The sequence below is a fragment of the Schistocerca gregaria genome, chromosome 3, assembly GCF_023897955.1.
Source record: "Schistocerca gregaria isolate iqSchGreg1 chromosome 3, iqSchGreg1.2, whole genome shotgun sequence".
NCBI lineage: Eukaryota > Metazoa > Arthropoda > Insecta > Orthoptera > Acrididae > Schistocerca > Schistocerca gregaria.
In genome coordinates this window covers 114162998-114183445 of record NC_064922.1, presented here as the reverse complement: position 1 = coordinate 114183445, position 20448 = coordinate 114162998, and the positions used below count along the sequence as shown (strand labels likewise).

General features: G+C 43.0%; 1 protein-coding gene across 2 annotated transcripts in view; it reads left to right on the top strand.

Annotated features, from left to right (window-relative positions):
- The window catches only part of LOC126354584 (arylsulfatase B-like), a 64790-nt gene that overhangs the window by 29043 nt on the left and 15299 nt on the right, over positions 1–20448 (top strand). For both annotated transcript variants that reach the window (XM_050004332.1, XM_050004331.1), the window contains exons 5-6: positions 6390–6639; positions 18925–19082. In XM_050004332.1, coding sequence (XP_049860289.1) covers positions 6390–6639; positions 18925–19082 — 408 coding nt within the window. The remainder of the gene's footprint in view (positions 1–6389; positions 6640–18924; positions 19083–20448) is intronic.

Genomic DNA, 20448 nt, shown 5'->3' with positions numbered 1-20448 from the left:
TCGACTTCAGGAAGGCATTGTTTGTCTTGGCCTGCCGTTTAGTGATAAAATTACGAGTTTATCGAGTATCGCCGGAGATTTGCGACTGGATTCAACACCTCCTTGCAGGTAGAGCTCAACTCGCCATTCTTAACGGAACCAAATGGGCAGATGTAACGGTACTTTCCGAAGTACCCCTAGGAAGTGAAATAAGACCGTTACTGTTTACAATACATATAAATGATCTAGTAAAAAGCGTCGGACCTATGCCCTCCGCGGGCAAGTGCTCTCAAGTTTGGAAAGTAGGAGACGAGGTACTGATGGCAGTAAAGGTCCCGAGTTCGAATCTCGGTCCGGCACACAGTTTTAATCTGCCAGGAAGTTTCATACTTGCATAGGATTGATGAATGGTACAGACTCTGGTAGTCGAACCTGAAAGTAAATAAACGTAATATACTGCGCATGCACAGGAAAAGAAAGCAACTATTTTACGACAACACTACTGATGAGAAACTGCTGGAAACTGTATCTACCGTAAAATATCTACAAGTATCTATTGAGATTGACCTTAAGTGGAATCTCCACATGAAACACAGTAAGAAAAACCATTGCCAGACTGAGATTTATAGAAAGAAACTTAAACAAATATAGTTCATCGACGAAGGATGTGGCTTATGTGGCACTTGTTCGAACGATACCTGAGTATTTTTCATCAATATGTGATCGTTGCCATGTAGGACTGACAGAAGGGGTAGAGAAGATCCAACGAAGAGCGGCGGATTTCGTCACGGGATCATTTAAGGGGCGTGAATGCGTTGCCGACATGCTCCAGAAACCCCAGTGAAAATTTAGAGATTTGTGGCAAGTTCTTATGGGGCCAAACTGCTGAGGTCATCGGTCCTTAGGCTTACGCACTATTTAATCAGACTTAAACTGACTTACGCTAAGGACAATACACACATGCCCAAGGGAGGACTAGGACGTCCGACGAAACCCCGGTGACAGACTTTACAAGAGACGTATTGTGCATCAAGGAGAGGTTTACTATTGAAATTTCGACACAGCACTTTCCAGGAACATTCGGACAACATATTATTTTCTGCAACATACAACTTGCGTAATGACTACGACGAGAAATTAGAGAAATGAGAGCTAACCGATAATCCCGCTCACCTTTGAAGAGTGGTATAGGGTATGGGAAATCAGTTAGTTGTACCTTAAGTAACCTCCTCCTCACACCATATGGTAGCTTGCCAAGTATGGCGTATATGTAAATGAAGGTAGCCGCTGAGCAAGCAGAAATATAGTTCGAGCGACCACAGAGGATAAAGCCACGTCATATATCTTGACATGGAAATTGTGCTTGTCTGCAGCTAGGCGTTTCCCCACAGGAACAGTGCGTCGACGTGTGAGACACTTCAGATTGTCACCACGGCAACCATCGTTTCAGATTCCGTCGATATGGCAGAAGAGGTGGGAGGGCCGACATTGCTGTTCCGAATGAAAACAATGGGCACAGTAGTATGACCACGTCGTCGTTTCAGATAAATCCTCGATCACCATACAGCAGTAACGAGAGAGGTATTGATGCGTGCAGGCTCCGATGAGAATAAACAGTAACGGCTCAAGCAGCTGGCGTGATGGTATGGCACACAACACGTTACGTCTGGTTCACAAACCCGCAATTTGGTTCGCAGTCAATACATTTCCGATGAGCTAAGAGCAGTGACTGTGTCCTACTTCAGAGGTGACTCTAATGCCATCTCTCAACAATATAACGCAAGACCACTTGCTTCTCGTGCTGTGCTCACGTTCGTGTACACTGAGTACACTGACCAACATGTTCTTCAGATGTATCTACCACAGGAAACACCCAGTCATGAGCTGCTGAAAGACTAGCATGCCATCACCCGTCAGACACAACGATGTAGGAACTCTGGCATAGCACTGAAGCAGAATCGAATAATTTATGCGTGTATGTCATCCAGACTGACGTCGATCCTACGTCCATCGACAATTAAACTGTTGTTGCAGCTTGCAGACGTTCTAGCTCTGGGTACTAAATTTTGAAGTGTATGTCTTCCAAATCAATCACAAACTCTGTTATGGGTTTTTATCATTATAACTTATACGCTCACAAGCTATGATATTTGCCATCGTTCCTGGTGTTGCAACCTTTTCTGTCCGGCAGCGGCTGTTGATAGAACCCGCTCGGGCTGCCGAGAATGTTAACGCGCCACTTCTGGGACACGGAGAGGTGAGAATGTCCCGGATCGATACCCCTCGCAGATTAACATTGTGGACAGATGAGCTGGCTAGGCTGAGTAAGATTTTTAGGCAGTTTCCCACATAAAATTTGGTAAATACCGGACTGGCTCCGCCTCGTGTAGCCTTTACGCAAACACTTCAGATCGTTGCCACACTTCAAAACGAGGGCTACAGTCCGCAGCTCGTGGTCGTGCGGTATCGTTCTCGCCTCCCGCGCTCGGGTTCGATTCCCGGCTGGGTCAGGGATTTTCTCTCCCTGGTGATGCCTGGGTGTTGTGTGATGTCCTCAGGGTAGTTAAGTTTAAGTAGTTCTAAGTTCTAGGGGATTGATGACCATAGATGTTCAGTCCCTTAGTTCTCAGAGCCATTTGAACCATTTGAGCGAGAGCTACACTAGACGGAGACTGATAGGAAACAAAGGAAAAGCATGTTCCTTCCCGTGGGGAGACGTGGCGTCAGCAACGCCATATGACCATCTTATGAACTAACTTTACCAAATCCCATGTAACAATGCTGACTTCGCGGACAAAAAGGCAACAGAAAAATAATAAGAAGTTTTGGCTTCCCTCGGGATCCACAGTCTCTAGGTGTTTAACAAAAGAATTAATTGTCCTTTGTAGGCTGTATTGTACTTTTAGCTAATTTCAACCGTGAGCCGTTATCAAGCAGATTTACAGTGTCATGAGCACGATGTGTAATACCTGACATGGTAAATGTTCTTGATAATGACTCACGGTCAGAATTAGCTAACAGCACGCCTTCAATAAAGCACAATACAGTCTACAACGGACATTTTACTCCTTTATTACACAGATGATATCTGCACATAACTGTGAATAGACTGTCCAGTGCCATTACTGTGGCCATCTATGACGAGACTAAATAACCACCTATTATAGTGCGGAACACTGTGAGGCGTGCTGGAAGAAAATCAGTGAGGTTCTAGTACGTACCGGTTGGGATGTGGAGCCATGCCGAATCCAGTGTGGCTAGCTGAGCTCGGTTTCTCGGATGACGCCACATGGCGCGAACAGCCCGATTGGGGTGCACCCACAGAATCTCGCTTGGGTTTAGATACTAGGAGGATTTTGACCAGGGGAGTACAGTGGACTCATACTGATGCTCCTCGGACCAAACACATGCACTGCGAGCTGTGTGACATTGCCCTGCTGGTAGATGTCCTCTCCCACGATGCTGGCCGGAGAGGCCGAGCGGTTCTAGGTGGTGCAGTCTGGAACCGCGCGACCGCTACTGTCGCAGGTTCGAATCCTGCCTCGGTATGGATGTGTGTGTTGCCCGTATGTTAGTTAGGTTTAAGTAGTTCTCAGAAATTAAGTCCCATAGTGCTCAGAGCCATATAAACAATTTTTTCTCACACGAAACAAAAAGCTGCGTGTAGTGGTGGACCTGGTCCGCGAGGACAGATGCCTATTTGTGTTCACGCACTGAGCCTTCCAGAATGACGAGATCACCCAGGAAGTGCCACGAGGACATTCGCCAGACCATAACGCGTGCATGGTGTTGGCTTTCTGGCATTTCACGCCGCACACGCCAACAACAGTCTGTCTGACGGAGCATAAAACGTTGTTCATTTGAAAAGGCTATCTGTCGTGGACGTCCAATTGAGGTACTGACGTGCAAACTTCAGCCTTCATTGCCTGTGAAGTAGTAGTCAGTATGGGTCGATGAATTAGGCACCTGCTGTGGAAGCACCTACGCAGCAACGAGGAGGTATTGTTGGAAGCCCTTGGTTTTCTGGGTGATTCCTTTCACAACATTGTTCGTCTACTCGCCCTTACACATCTCACCAGCTCTTGTTCAGTCCTGTTGCATCAGCGCCGGCTTTCGATAGCGCCATTCTGCCAGGCATAGGACGGTAAGAGAATAGAAGCTTTCGAAGTGTGATTCTACAGAAGAATGCTGCAGATTAGATGGGTAGATCACGTAACTAATGAGAAGATACTGAACACAATTGGGGAGGACTTTATGGATGGCACAACTTGACTAGAAGAAAGACTCGGTTGGTAGGACACGTTCTGAGGCATCAAGGGATCACCAATTTGGTATTGGAGGGCAGGGTGGAGGATAAAGAGATGAATGCAGTAAGCATATTCAGAAGCGCGTAGGTTGCAGTACTTGCTTGGAGATGAAGAAGCTTGCACAGGATAGAGTAGCATGTAGAGCTGCATCAAACCATACTCTGGACTGAAGAGCACAACAACAACATATTTTGTTGGGTCTTAAATGATTAGTGTCACATGTTTCTCCTAATGTTATTACTTCCTTTTCCTTCACAGCAGGATCTTTGTATAACCTGTCATCTTCATCGGCTCTAAAAATGTCTTCCTTTACTTCGTATGTTGTGCAGTTGTTGTGAAATTCAATAACTTGTAAACAATCGTTCGAATCTCTCTTTTCCAGCTTACTGACAATACTGCTGGAGATTCGTTAGCGAGGAATGGTTCGTCTGCGACACTTAGGATTTCATCTTCTTCCATTCTCTTACTCCTAGCGGCCGTTCTTATTTCCTTATTATTGCTATAAATATTATTGGGACTGAAGACCACAACATTAACAACAGTACACTCTAAATATTATTGGACCGAAGACCACAACAACAGTAACAGTGTACTCTAACTGTAGCAGCACGGAAACTGTCTGCTATCGTAGACGTTTCGGTAAAGCTTCCACCCTTAGCCCGAAAGCCAGTGACGATGCCCTTATAGACGCAAATAAAGGGCTCCCTTTGATCAGTACGACAACGACTGCAGTGTTGCCGGCATCCCCTCGACTCGCTTTGTATTCATCCCAATGCTACGTCCACCACCCAGCGTTCGCACGTGATTATTCCACGTTGACGCAGTTTTCTATGCCAAAGTAGTAACATCATATGATTGTAAGAATTGACAGCAGAGAATTTATGATTGGAGCAGCCTCTGGTAGTCGAATCTGAACGTAAATACATAGGAAAAGAGAGCCACTACTCTACAGCTGCACTATTGAAGGCATACAGCTGGAGACAGGGTCTGCCGTAAAATATTGAGGCGTGACTATCTAGAGCGACCTTAAGTGGAACGACAATATAAAGCAGATAGTACGAAAATCAGACAGCAGACTCAGACTCATCAGAAGAATCTTAAGGAAATGTAAATCAACCACGTCACAAGTGGCTTATAAGGCCGAATCTTGAGTATTGTTCACTATATGGGATCCCTATCAGCTAGGACTGATAGAGGAAGTAGAGAATATCCAGCGAAGAGCTGCACGTTTCGTCAAGGAATCCTTTAGCTGGCGAAAGAGCATTACGGTGATGCCAAACAAACTCCACTGACAGACGTTAAAAGACAGGCGTTGTGCATCATGGAGAGGGTTACTATTGAAATTTCGGGACAGCACTTTTCAGGAGGCCAACGGTATTGCCACCATGGTAACACTGATTCCCGTCAGTTAAGCGCTGTCGGGCTGGGCACTCAGCCCTTGCGAGGCAAAACTGAGGAGCTACTTCATTGAGAAGTAGCGGCTCCGATCTCGGAAACTGACCTACGGCCGGGGGCAGTGTGCTGACCACGTGCCCCTCCATGTCCACATCCAGGGACGCCGATCGACTAAGGATGCCACGGCGACCGGTCGGTACCGTCGGTCCTTCGTGGCCCGTTCGGGAGAGTTTACTTTCCAGGAGTAGTCGGACAACATATTACTTCCCACCACATACATGTCGCGTATTGAACACGAGAGGAAAATTCGAGAATTTAGAGCCAATACAGAGGCTTACCGAAAATCATTCTTCACACGTACTATTCGCGAGTGGAACAGGGTTGGAGGGATCAGATAGTGGAACCGAAAATACTCTCTGACACACACCATTAGGTGGCTTTTGAAATATGATGTAGATGAAGACGTAGATTCACCGTAGGTGGTATTCAAGTTACTGTGACTGGCCCGTGTATCTCCCAAATATTCATAGAAACTGGTTCCTATTCACTGTGACAATTCTTCAAATGTACGTCACTCTGATGTCGTGAAAAGGTGTTACTGTAACTTGTTGTAGTAAGACGTCTGGAACACTTCAATACTTGAATTTCCTCGCGAGAAACGTGATCGCCAGCGCTCTTTACCGACGCTTTTCCGTGATATCATTGCAGAACATGAGCGGCTACGACATGCGCGACAACATGCGGACGGCGTGGGAGTACTCCGGTCGCTACGTGACGGACGTGTTCACGGAGGAGGCGGAGAGGCTGATAGCTGAGCACGACCCGCAGAGGCCGCTCTTCCTCTACCTGGCGCACCTCGGCTGCCACGCAGGAGAGGCCGCCAAGTGGCTGGACGCTCCGCAGCGGGTGGTGAATGCCTTCGGCCACGTCTCGGACCCCAACCGCCGTATCTACGCAGGTACGCCCGCTCTCCTCTCCATCCCAACCTTATCTCACCTGTTCAGGGCGCCGGCAAGTTAATGCGGTTTTGAAAATACCACTGGTAGACGTTGTAGAGGTGCTCTTCCTGTCGCCACCCGTTCCGAAACCTGACGTTATTTGTGTACCCAACATACTAGCGTCTTGTGTTGTCCTATGTGGAAATGTGAGAATGTTTTTCAAGATGTTTATGAGTAGTGCAACTGAGGTGGAACGTGGGAACCAGCCCAGTATTCTGATAGTCGGATGTGGGAAACTGCCTAAAAGCCACATCCAGACTGGCCGACACACTAGCTCTCCCCGTTGATCAGCCGGAAGTATACGATCCGAGACGGGCATGGCTCCCGAATCCCACAAGAGGCTTGTTAGTGGGCGCTACTATCCAGGTAGGTCGCTGTGTGCCTACTCTCATCGCGTCCTCTTCTCTACAGGGTCACATACGAAACTTTGCTGAAATGACAAACATATATTTTCGTTTATTCATCCATTTTGTTAGTCGGCCAACATGATCACGGTAGCTCACCACAGTTATGACAGTTGATGTCGGTATTCCTTCATTGAAGCTCTGTGTGTAGGAACTACTTCATCTCAACCTTTTGGGTCGAGCGGTTCTACGCGCTTCAGTCCGAAACCACGCGGCTGCTACGGTCGCAGGTTTGAATCCTGCCTCAGGCATAAATGTGTGTGATGTCCTTAGGTTAGTTAGGTTCACGTAGTTCAACGGGACTGATGACCTCAGACGTTAAGTCCCGTAGTGCGTAGAGCTATTTGAACCATTTTCTGCCTTTTGCACCAGCTCGTTTCTCCTGTTGTAAACTCCCATACGTCACTATAGCTGCTTTAAACTTATTTCAATTTTGTGTGGTATTTGTTTGTTTACTTATCTGCTCTAGGGTTAAGTATTGCGGTGTTTAGGGTTCGAAACGATGAAAGTGAAAGTGTCTTTAGTCGGAAGGTGACGTATTTGTATAGAGTCTCCACACTGGCTGCTGTACGATATTAATTTTTATTTCTTCCCTTTCACTACAGATCTGTTACTGCTGTTATCTATTGACGTATACATCGTCAAGGTTTAATGACATACATGTAATATCATTGACAGCTGTATTTTAATCGTTCTACTCTATTTGTTTAATTAGTTATAATTTTTATGACAGTATTTTGATGATTCGGCAGCTACGAGGCCATACGACTATGCATTGGGAGCTATGGAACATAAATGATTCTTAGTCCATATAATGTCATTCATTCTTCTCGTATGACCGTAAAATCGATTGCTGCGTTTCGAATCGTGTCCGTAGCTTTCGATTCTATTTTATAAATTATTTGACATTTCACTTTGTTATGCACATGTCGTTCTTCTTGATAATTTGGACGCAGTGTAGGCTTACGCTGCAATATTTTTGTCTCTTTCATTTCTGTTTCTGCAAGTAAACGTCTCTGGGAGCGGGTAAGAATCCTAGATCTACTGATCTGTAAGGACACATTGTGGTCTTTGCGGGTTAGCACTTCTTGCTGTAAATGATTTGCGTAGTCTGGAAGGTAATTTAAATTTCCTTAGTTTTTGCATTCATGGCACCATTACGAAGTACATTTTTAGTATCCTTGTAGGCTAGATATTTAAAGCACATTCACGAGTTTCATTGTTTTGTATATTGTGATTACATTGATTGAATTAATCTTCATATTCGATATTACTGCCCTTTTTTCAAACCAAAATCGCAAGTCAGTCTACTTCTGGCAATTCTTTCAGTACTATAATTTGCTCGGCAACTGTTTCACAGTCTTTAGTCTTTAAGCGTTTGTCTCTAACAACTAGTCGTTAAAAGGTGCGACTGTTTTTAGTAATAACATTAATCACTTTTCCCAGTAGTGATGTGCAAGCCCTGATGTTACAGTGATATGCAAAACGAAAATTGCAATGCCCATGAAAAGATAATTCGTGCTAAGTGGCTCACCATAATCCCTCAAGAGTACTTACACAGCTCTAAATACCATATAACTGACACAAGATGGACCTCCACGTCTCAGTGTAGTAAGGAATACATGATTAAATAGATCCATGAAAGCAACAGGTACTCCCAATTGGTGTTAGCTTCACATCTGTAGCGATCTGCAGTATCCCAAGTATGAGTTCATCTATTCACAGTGAATGTAATAGCTAAACATATTTCTAGGGCATTCGATAGCACTCACACGTTCTCCTTTTCGTTGATTTTCCTTTTGCCATAGGGATACATTTATCGATTCTCATTTTTTATTTGTACTTCACTGTTGCTATTTGAGTTCACATATCGTCATTTGGTCACCTGGAGTTGTTGAGAGGAACTGTGGGTGCTAGAAAATGGAGTGCCAGGTGGAGAAATCGGAACATTCTCCATACGTTCTTCTGTTCGAGTTCAAAAGAGAGATGACAGCAGCGGAGACAGCGAGAAACATTTACGACACCTATGAGGAGAATGCTGTTGGACAGAGCAAGACAAGAAAATGGTTTTCTCCTTTGAGGAAGATCTTCAGGGTTTGATGAAGATCATTCTAACGCATTGACCCACAATTAACCACGTCATTGTACTCGAGAACATGCAATGTGATGATTTATGATCATTCAACAACAGTGCGACATTTGCATGCAATGGGGAATGTTCAAAAATTTGGTATACCTCATGCTCTGAGGCAAAATCCCATAAATCAATTGGTGGTCAGATGTGCATCTCTGCTTGCTTGTCATGAACTTAATCGTGAACGAAAGAGGCCATTCCTATCCTTTACCGTTACTGGTGACGAGAAATAGTGTCATTATGATTACATAAGGAAACGAAAACTGGCGTTCTACGGATCGGAGCGTGGAATGTGAGATCCCTTAAGCGGGCAGTTTGGTTAGAAAATTTAATAGGGGAAATGGATAGGTTAAAATTAGAAATAGTGAGAAATAGTGAATTTCGGTGGCAGGAGGAACAAAACTACTGATCAGGTGAATACAAGGTTATAAATACAAAATCAAGAAGGGGTAATGAAAGAGAAGGTTAATGAATAAAGAAAAATAGGAGTGCGGGTAAACTATTACAAACAGCATAGTGAACGCATTACTCTGGCCAAGATAGACACCTAGCCCACACCTACCACAGTAGTACAAGTTTAAATGCCAACTAGCTCCGCAGATGACGAAGAGATTGAGGAAATATGTGATTAGATAAAAGAAATTATTCAGATAGTGAAGGGAGACGAAAATTTAATAGTCATGGGTGACTGGAATTCGGTAGTAGGAAAAGGGAGAGAAGAAAACGTAGTAGGGGAATATGGAATGGGGGTAAGAAATGAAAGAGGAAGCCGCCTGGTAGAATTTAACTCAGAGTGTAACTTAATCATAGATAACACTTGGTTCAAGAATTATGAAAGGAGGTTGTATACATGGAAGAGGTCTGGAGATACTGGATGGTTTCAGATAAATTATATAATGGTAAGACAGAGATTTAGGAACCAGGTTTTAAATTGTAAGACATTTCCAGGGCATCCATTGATTATGCACTGTGGATTAAAACTGAAGAATTTACAAAGAGTTGGGAATTTAAGGAGATGGGACCTGAATAAACTGACAGAACCAGAGGTTGCAGAGAGTTTCAGAGAGAGTAGTAGGGAACAAATGACAGGAATGGGGGCAAGAAATAATGTAGAAAAAGAATGTGTAACTTTGAGAGATGAAATAGTGAAGGCACCAGAGGATCCAAGAAACTAAAAAGATGAGGTCCAGTAGAAATCTTTGGGTAACAGAAGATTTATGGAATTTAATTGATGAAAGGAGAAAATATAAAAATGCAGTAAATGAAGCAGGCAAAAAGAATACAAATGTCTCAAAAACTAGGTCGACGAAAAGCTAAAAATGGCTAAGTAGGAATGGCTAGAGGACAAATGTAAGGATGTAGAGGCTTATCTCACTAGGGGTAAGGTAGATACTCCCTACAGGAAAAAGAGACATTTGGAGAAAAGAGAACCACTTGTATGAATATCAAGAGCACAGACAGAAACCCATTTCTAAGCAAAGAAGGGAAAGCAGAAAGGTGGAAGGAGTATATAGAGGGCCTATACAAGGGAGATGTACTTGAAGACAATCTTATGGAAATGGGAAGTAGATGACGATGAAACGTTTAGATATGATACTGCGTGAAGAGTTTGACAGTGCACTGAAACACCTAAGTGGTAACAAGGCCCCCGGAGAAGACAACATTTCATTGGAACTACTGATAGTCTTGGGAGAGCCAGACTTGACAAAACTCTATCATCTGGTGAGCAAGATGTATGAGACAGGAGAAATACCACTAGACTTCAAGAGGAACATAATAATTCCAAACCCTTTGACAGATGTGAAAATTACCGAACTCTCAGATTAGTAAGTCGTCTTTACAGACCTATGGAAAAACTTGTGGAAGCCGACCTCAGGGAAGATCACGTTGGATTCTGTAGAAGTGTTGGAACACGTGAGGCAATACTGACCTTACGACTTTCCTTAGAACATAGATTAAGGGAAGGCAAACCTACGCTTCTAGCATTTGTAGAGTCAGAGACAGCTTTTGAGAATGTTGACTGGAATACTCTCTCAAATTCTGAAGGTGGCAGGGGTAAAATATAGGGAGAGAATGCTATTTACAATTTGTACAGAAACCAGATGGCAGTTATAAGAGTAGAGGAGCATAAAATGGAAGCATTTGTTGGGAAAGGAGTGAGACAGGGTTGTAGCTTATCTCCGATTTTATTCAGTCTGTATCTTGAGCAAGCAGTAAGGGAAACAAAAGCTAAATTCAGACTTGGAATTAAAATCCGTGGAGAAGAAATAAGAAATTTCAGGTTCACCGATGATATTGTAATTCTGTCAGAGACAGCAAAGGATCTGGAAGAGCAGCTGAACGCAATAGACATTATCTTGAAAGGAGGATATAAGATGAACTTCGACAAAAGCAAAACGTGGATAATGGAATATAGTCGAATTAAGTCTGGTGATGCTGAGGGAATTAGATGAGGTAATGAGACACTTAAAGTAGTAAATGGGTTTTACTATTTGGGGAGCAAGATACCTGATGATGGTCGAAGTAGGGAGGATACAAAATGTAGACAGGCAATGGCAAGGAAAACGTGTTTGAAGAAGAGAAATTAGTTACAATCGAGTATAGAGGATTGTCAGAAAGACGTTTCGGGAAGTATTTGTAGCCACGCATGGAAGTGAAACATGGACTATAAATAGTTTGGACAAGAAGACAATAGAAGCTTTCGAAATGTGGTGCTACAGAAGAATGCTGAAGATTAGATGGGTAGATCACATAACTAATGAGGAACTATTGAATAGAATTGGGGAGAAGAGACGTTTGTGGCACAACTTGACCAGAAGAAGGGATCGGTTGGTAGGACATGTTCTGAGGCATCAAGGGATCACCAATTTAGTATTCGAGGGCAGTGTAGAGGGTAAAAATCGTAGAGGGAGACCAAGAGATGACTACACTAAGCAGATTCAGAAGGATGTGGGAGGCAGTGGGTAGTGGGAGATGAAGAAGCTTGAACAGGATAGAGTAGCATGGCGAGCTGCATCAAACCAGTCTCAGGACTGAAGACCACAACAACATCATCAACAACAACAGAGATAACGTGCCGAAATCTGTCAACTGATTCCAACCTTGCTTCACAAGACGTAACGTATTCAGAACATGTTTTTTTTCAACCACTGTTCGCCTAATATCATGTTAATCTGATAACTATAGTCTACATTCATTACATGTGAGTAAAACATGACTTAAAGAAATAGTCTAGCTAGAAGTGACCGAGAAAAACACGTGATTTTATCAACGAATATACAGGGCTATTACAAATGATTGAAGCGACTTCATAAATTCACTGTAGCTCCATTCATTGACATATGGTCACGACACACTACAACTACGTAGAAAAACTCATAGATTTTTGTTCGGCTGAAGCCGCACTTCAGGTTTCTGCCGCCAGAGTGCTCGTGAGCGCAGTGAGACAAAATGGCGACAGGAGCCGAGAACGCGTATGTCGTGCTTGAAATCCACTCACATCAGTCAGTCATAACAGTGCAACGACACTTCAGGATAAAGTTCAACAAAGATCCACCAACTGCTAACTCCATTCGGCCATGGTATTCGCAGTTTAAAGCTTCTGGATGCCTCTGTAAGGGGAAATCTACGGGTCGGCCTGCTGTGAGCGAAGAAGCGGTTGAACGAACGCGTGCGGGCAAGTTTCACGCGTAGCCCGCAGAAGTCGACGAATAAAGCAAGCAGGGAGCTAAACGTACCACAGCCGACGGTTTGGAAAATCTTACGGAAAAGGCTAAAGCAGAAGCCTTACCGTTTGCAATTGCTACAAGCCCTGAAACCCGATGACAAAGTCCAACGCTTTGAATTTTCGGCGCGGTTGCCACAGCTCATGGAAGAGGATGCGTTCAGTGCGAAACTTGTTTTCAGTGATGAAGCAACATTTTTTCTTAATGTTGAACTGAACAGACACAATGTGCGAATCTGGGCGGTAGAGAATCCTCACGCATTCGTGCAGCAAATTCGCAATTCACCAAAAGTTAACATGTTTTGTGCAATCTCACGGTTTAAAGTTAACGGCCCCTTTTTCTTCTGCGAAAAAAAAACGTTACAGGACACGTGTATCTGGACATGCTGGTAAATTGGCTCATGCCACAATTGGAGACCGACAGCGCCGACTTCATCTTTCAACAGGATGGTGCTCCACCGCACTTCCATCATGATGATCGGCATTTCTTAAATAGGAGATTGGAAAACCGATGGATCGGTCGTGGTGGAGATCATGATCAGCAATTCATGTCATGGCCTCCACGCTCTCCCGACTTAACCCCATGCGATTTCTTTCAGCGGGGTTATGTGAAGGATTCAGTGTTTAAACCTCCTCTACCAAGAAACGTGCCAGAACTGCGAGCTCGCATCAACGATGCTTTCGAACTCATTGATGGGGACATGCTGCGCCGAGTGTGGGAGGAACTTGATTAGCCGCTTGATATCTGCCGAATCACTAAAGGGGCACATATCGAACATTTTTGAATGCCTAAAAGAAACTTTTTGAGTTTTTGTATGTGTGTGAAAAACATTGTGAAAATATCTCAAATAATAAAGTTATTGTAGAGCTGTGAAATCGCTTCAATCATTTGTAATAACACTGTATTGCTCCTCAAAAACACAGACACAAATTACAAGTTGACAATGTATGCATATCCAACATTTCTGAAAAGCTTACAACGTGGGAGCAACAATCCGATATCTTTCAGCAAGCCGACCTACTCTTTCCCATGCCCACACGGTTAGCCGTGCTGTCTAACGCACCGCTTTACGGATTGGAAAGGAGAGCGTGGTCACTGGCACAAATCCGCCATCCGGACTTGTGTGGAGGTCCGGTGAGCCGGCTAGTCTGTAGATGGTTTTTAGGCGGTTTTCCATCTGCCTTGGCGAATGCGCGCTGGTTCCCCTTATTCCGCCTCAGCTACACTGTGTCGGCGATTGATGCGCAAACAAGTTCTCCACGTACGCGTACATCACCATCAATCTACCACGCAAACATAGGGATTCCACTAGTCTGGAGCGAGACATTCCCTGAGGGGGTCCACCGGGGGCCGAACGGCACAATAACCCTCTGAAAGAGGGGTTCGGAGTGGGGCGGTGGAGGGGTGAAGTGGACTGCGGTAGTCGTCGTGGGGTTGTGGACCACTGCGGCTGCGGCGGGGACGGAGCCTCTCCGTCGTTTCTAGGCCCCCGGTTAATACAATACAATACGCTTTCTCATAAAACTTGCTTTGAAGGAATCGAATATAAAACAGACAGAAATGGGATTAGAAATGATGCAGTAACCAACTTCTCAATACTTGATAAATTCGCACTCTCTCTCTATCACCCACCACCATTACATATGAACACCCTGAGTAGCACAGAATTCATCATTGCACAATAACTTGGAATTGTCTTACCGGTAATCTTGCGATTTTTACAAATCGTTCAACGTCATAATTCTCTATCAGACAAAAGTAATTTCGTCCGAAGAGTGTTGTCCATCAAATATAGCTCCAAAACCAGACAGTTCTTAGCTGTCGAATTACATTACATGAAAGGTAATGGCTGACCACCTTTGAACAAAGAAGGCACGCCTATATTCCGCCGCAGAGGCGCGTGATTGGCTGAGGGCCAAGCGCTCACCGAAAACAAACATTCCGATGCAGTGGTTATGCAAAGAATTTACGATCACATTAGTATCGGTATGTTTTGTTGCTTGTTGTCTCACTATCTCAGGGACAGCTGTTAAATACGTGTGACAGATTTTCAAAAACGCAAAAAATCTGGTGAGGAATGAAAGAGCCAACAACAGGCGTCTTTCAACTGTCTATATCAACACTTCTTAGTAGCAACTCTTTACGACGTTATTGTATTATTTTATGGAGTACACCGCTGAATAAGAGTTGCAACACTCATCTCCTGCTGCTCAAATCCTCTTGTAATTTCAAAGTTTTATATAGACGTATTTGAATCGTAGCATGAACTTTGAGATAATTAGGGTCGCTGTTGTAATCCCTAATTTTATAGATCTCATTTTTAGATTTTTGTAGTCAGCTGGAGACGAGGTCATATTTCTCTCAGGCACATTAAATTAGCAATAAATCACATGTCAAACGCCGCATTTTGGCAAGCAAGATGTCATCTTGTTAAGTATAAACGAAATATTGTACTCTGAAGCTGAGGATGTTCGTCTACATCGTCACATATACTCTACAAGCCACTGCACAATGGGTGTTGGATGCTGCTTCGTTCCAATATTAGCGGTTTTCTCTCATTTCCATTTCGTGTATATAGTTACAAGACGTCCAGATGCTTTGTCAAATTCTCCCCAATGCCATCAATGATTTCGAAATCGTAACCCTTACATTGCCAATTTAAATCCATGAAACGCTAGTAAGTTACGTACAGCGAAATATGTGGAGAAGGCTGGCTGGTGGAGAGCAGTCGTTTGATTTTTCTCACCAAACTCGTTAACTGAAAAAGTCATCAGATGCGTTGTCAATGTGAAGTAACATTGAGTTTTCATCCAGTATCTAGAGTCTTCTTTTCCTACATGTGTCACTGAACTTCTTCGAAAGGCTTACTGTTCGACAATGAGGTAAAACTTCAGAAGACATAATTCCAAAGACAATTAAAACTATCAGTTTGGTACTGAATGAAGGCTCTTCTGTATTTATAAGCCCAAAACTCTTTTGTTAACCACTTCTATGATGACAGCACGTTTGTCCACGTGTCGCAGCTGAGAAACTTTTAGTTTTTTTCGTGTGATCATCATCTCTGTGTAAGTCTGGGTGACTTCAGTTGGTTCATGGAGTTTCTTGCAAACATTCACTGCCGTGTGGAGTGCTGCGCGGTTTGAGATGCCATGTCACCTCCCGCCGAAGATTCGAGACCACCCTCGGGCATGTGTGTGTGTGTGTGTGTGTGTGTGTGTGTGTGTGTGTGTGTGTGATTCTTAGCATAAGTTAGTTTAAGTACTGTGTAGGTCTAGGGACCGATGAACTCAGCAGTACCGTCCCTTAGGAATTCAATGACGTTTTAAGAAAGAAAAATAAACATTCACTCACTGTTCTTTCTGTACTTCGGTCACGTGATGACGAAATATATTTGTTACAAATCGACACATACTCATTATTTGAGTTAAACCTTCGTGACTCACATCATTTTAGATTAGAACAGTCGTCCACTGGTACTCTGTGACATAGACAATGGGTGGGTCGAACGAAATTCTAAATGTGGGCACCACCAGTTCAGGCGGAAAGTCACACGTTTCCAGTTGATTAGTGGAAACTTCTGCACAGAGTTATTCATTCTTAACATACGGTTTGAGCTGTATCATCATCTTCTTTCAAAAGTTCAACGCTTATGGTAGTTTCACCATTCACAAGCAAAATTCTACAGCGCGTAGCTGAGCCCGTAAATCATACGTCCAAAGAATTTCGAGAACACTGTAGTTCCTTTCACTCAAATAACAATAAAATCCAAAAATAGAAAGAGAATCCAAAAAAAAGAAGAAGAAATGTCAATACTTGGGAGTACGTGACCTATACACTTTTGCCAACTGCACGTCGCTGGTGCACTTCTTTGACAAAAAGAATAGTTATTATTTTTTTAAGCTCCCACATATACTGTGCAGTCACTGGATGATGATACTGATGTTGGTTTGTAGGGCGTGGACATCAGGGCCCGTACAGGTTTCAATCTTTCCATTTACAGTCTAGTCACTATACGAATGATGATTAGATGATGAGGACAACACAAACACCCAGTCCCCAGACGGAGAAAATCCTCGACCCTGTCGGGAATCGAACCCGGGACCCCGTGATACAGAGGTAGTAACGCTAGCCACTTTTTTTTTGGTATCTCATTTTTGTTCGATTTCGTTCGTTGCATCTGCTTGGTGCGGACGTCGCAAGACACCCGTTTCACCTCGTCGTTGATCCATTAACTCATTTTTTTTTTATTGCAGAAGGCAGCTAACCCTCTGACGAACACGCTGAGTTACCGTGCCGGCAGACTGCGGACTGCAGGCACTCGAAACAGTGGGGTTCCTGTAGAAAGAAGTGGTCCAACTTTGGGCTACCATTTACTGTTTAAGACGTAACTCAACTTACGTTGGAAATTAGTTCATGAACGTTGCAGTAAACTATACTTTCAAGTAGCCTGCTTTAACCAATTAAATGTAAAATGTCAGTCAATCTCACTTTTTTTAAATCCTGGATTGCAAAAAATGCTAGGATAGGATTTCTGTCGCGGTTTGTGATTTGGGATAATCACGGGTGTAAGATAGAATTTTTAGCAACACCACAATTATTATTAAAATCAACCAAATTTCGCATATACCTTACCCATTTACAGAGTGCCAAATACAAACAGTTTATTGGGAGACTGGGGGCAACGGTGGCGTAATTTGCAGTGTCTGTTAACGGGGCGGCGATGCACTCTTGGCCTCATCCTGCTACAGATATTCTTGGCGTCGGAATTATATTTTTACACGTCCAAACCCGTGCCATGATAATAGTATCATTTGACGCAGCATCCGAGGCCCGTAAATGCTACTCTTAAGCTCCTCTGGCCCCGAAACTCCAAGAATATGAGCCACAATGATCCGCTACTCTTAGCGAGATGTTAACCATAGCACTACTCAGCCCAGACTCCCTACCCACCACAAAGGACGAGTTGCCACTTGCGTGCCAACCACACCTTTTCCTCTCTGCCAAGCTACTTCCGTAGCTGCGTGGCTTCCCCCATCTTTTACATTCATCCCTACGTTCCTTAACTAAAGACCAAGTCATTTACAGTACATTATATAACAATCATTCCAGTAGTTATTAAAATCCACAGGCACAGTTTAACAACTTCGTTCAAAATATTCATATAACTAAAATGTAAATACGTGGTCAAAAAATTTCCATGACAGTTAGGGCCTGCAACACTCTACATATGCAACACCACAAATTAACATATAAATATCGATACAGATACAAAATAGGTCGAAATACTTGTTACAAGGTGACTTGAAGATTTTCGCTTGACCAAAACTGGTTGTTTACAGCACAGGTAGCGTATTGTTGCCACAACATACCATAACAGAGATTGCCGTAGAGTCTAACTCAGGTCTTTTGTAGTAAACGTAATTGTCAATGTGCCAATCAGGTCATGTGCGACATAGCCTTTAGATGTTTCATTTCCCAAACAGAACCTCTGGATGGACAAAAACAGCATGGTAAGGAATGTCATATATAAGGCTCTTCATTAGCTGTGGGTACCGAACAGTTCAATGTACCTATATGTGATAAAAATGTGTCACTTTAAATCCAACTTGGCAGATACGTACACCTACTTCAAAATTTCTGAAGTTCTCTAGGAGTGTGCAGTACCTAAATTGAGGAGTGCTACGTGAAACAGAGCTCTGTTGCTGTGTGGCAAGACTGAGGCCAGACTTACACTTGACATGGTCCTATAAAGAATCTAGACTCAGAGTTTGTATTGATTTGAGAAGTCGTGGAAAAACCCAGCCCAGCAGGCTTGGGCCGGAAATTGAACCACAGTACTTCAGTGATAAGGGACAATATCTTAGTGATGTATCTCACTCACTGACTTCGAAGGTACTTGATGCAAATTTTTAGCTTGTAACAGTGTTTCAAGAAATATCATACGTGTCCAAACCAACCATCGAACATTTCATCTGTTGGCAGCCGTGATGTCAAAAGTGGACGAGTCAGTTGGACGTGTGGCGGCGGCGCTGCAGCAGCGCGGCATGCTGGAGAACTCCATCATTGTCTTCATTGCTGATAATGGCGCCCCTTCGTCAGGCCAGTACAACAACTGGGGCTCCAACTATCCACTGAGAGGGGTGAGTCTGAATTCCAACAAATGATAACATCAACCTCTTATTCATCAAGCTTTTCTCAAAACAGGTGGAACGTTTCTCATATACACTTCATGAAAGGATGAAGGTAATGTTCGTTTTAATACTTATTTGTAGGCAAGCCAAAAGAAAGTACAATTTCCTTAAAAGAAACGTTTTATTGGGAAATAATGTAACGTCCTTCCGATATTCGGTCTTGGCTAACACTCAGAGGTGTAGCAATGAAATTGTTATTTCTTATGTATCGGTATCGACATCACAAAAAGGACATTGATGAACTGAACTTGCGACTTGTGTGAGATATTTACTTCACCAAATGTCATAATTAAATGGTTTATAATCGTTGGTTTATCAGTAGCTATTTAAATATTAATGATAAGTTCAAATTAGCTCCAGCGACACCAAATTCCCTACAGACTGGTTGTAATCTCAAATCTATAATCAGTCGTAAAAGTGTTATTAATTCCTACCGTTAAGGAGTTTCTATATTAGCGCCGAGTGCTTCAGTCAAATAATATCGCAGCACGTTGTAAAACCTGAATGATAATAGCGCGAATTGACACGATATGCTGGTTTATTACACAATATTAGTCACTTACTAACAGAGCCATGAGGAACGAGCTTTCCTAGGTGTTGGGGGGATTTATATGCTTCGTAACTATCGCCAATTTCTACAGTCCATTAGTTATTACGAATGAAATTGTCTATCAGGGTTCACTTCCTAAATAGTGTTAACTTCAAGTTATCTAATTTAAAAGTCACTTCTGTCTAATATATGCAATTCCTCTATCTGAATTCTAAATAACGCAATATTTGAAGTCAAAGTATCGTTTCACTGCGTCATAGTACATCGCAATAATCAATTCTGAAAAAAAAATTACAATGTAATTGCGCCTACATACACGAACATTCAAAAGTATGACCTCCGACGGCTAATTCTCGTAACGTAGTGACAATCGATTGAATTGTCCTTAGCCATTACTCACAAACCTTAAAGAGTACTCACACGGACTATTATTTGGGAACCTTGGTTCTACTCTGCGAATACTAATTACAATGATTTTGCGATTTACTGTGATTTTGAATTTTGAGCTTGATTTTACTGGAATCCTGCTTTCGTTTGTTAATAAATTACTAAGTATTATATTCCTGATTCAGTTACTCGTTAATATCCGAATAATGGCGTTAACTGGAAATTTGAGTGCTGCTTGTTTTTTCATAGAATTTATAACTTGTTTTGGGGAAATATTTGCGAATTTTGGAGCTAATTTTTGATTTTCATTTCTCGTCCGAGGAAGTGGCATTACAATAACCATTTGAGTAACAACTTCTTACAACACAATCACCCGCA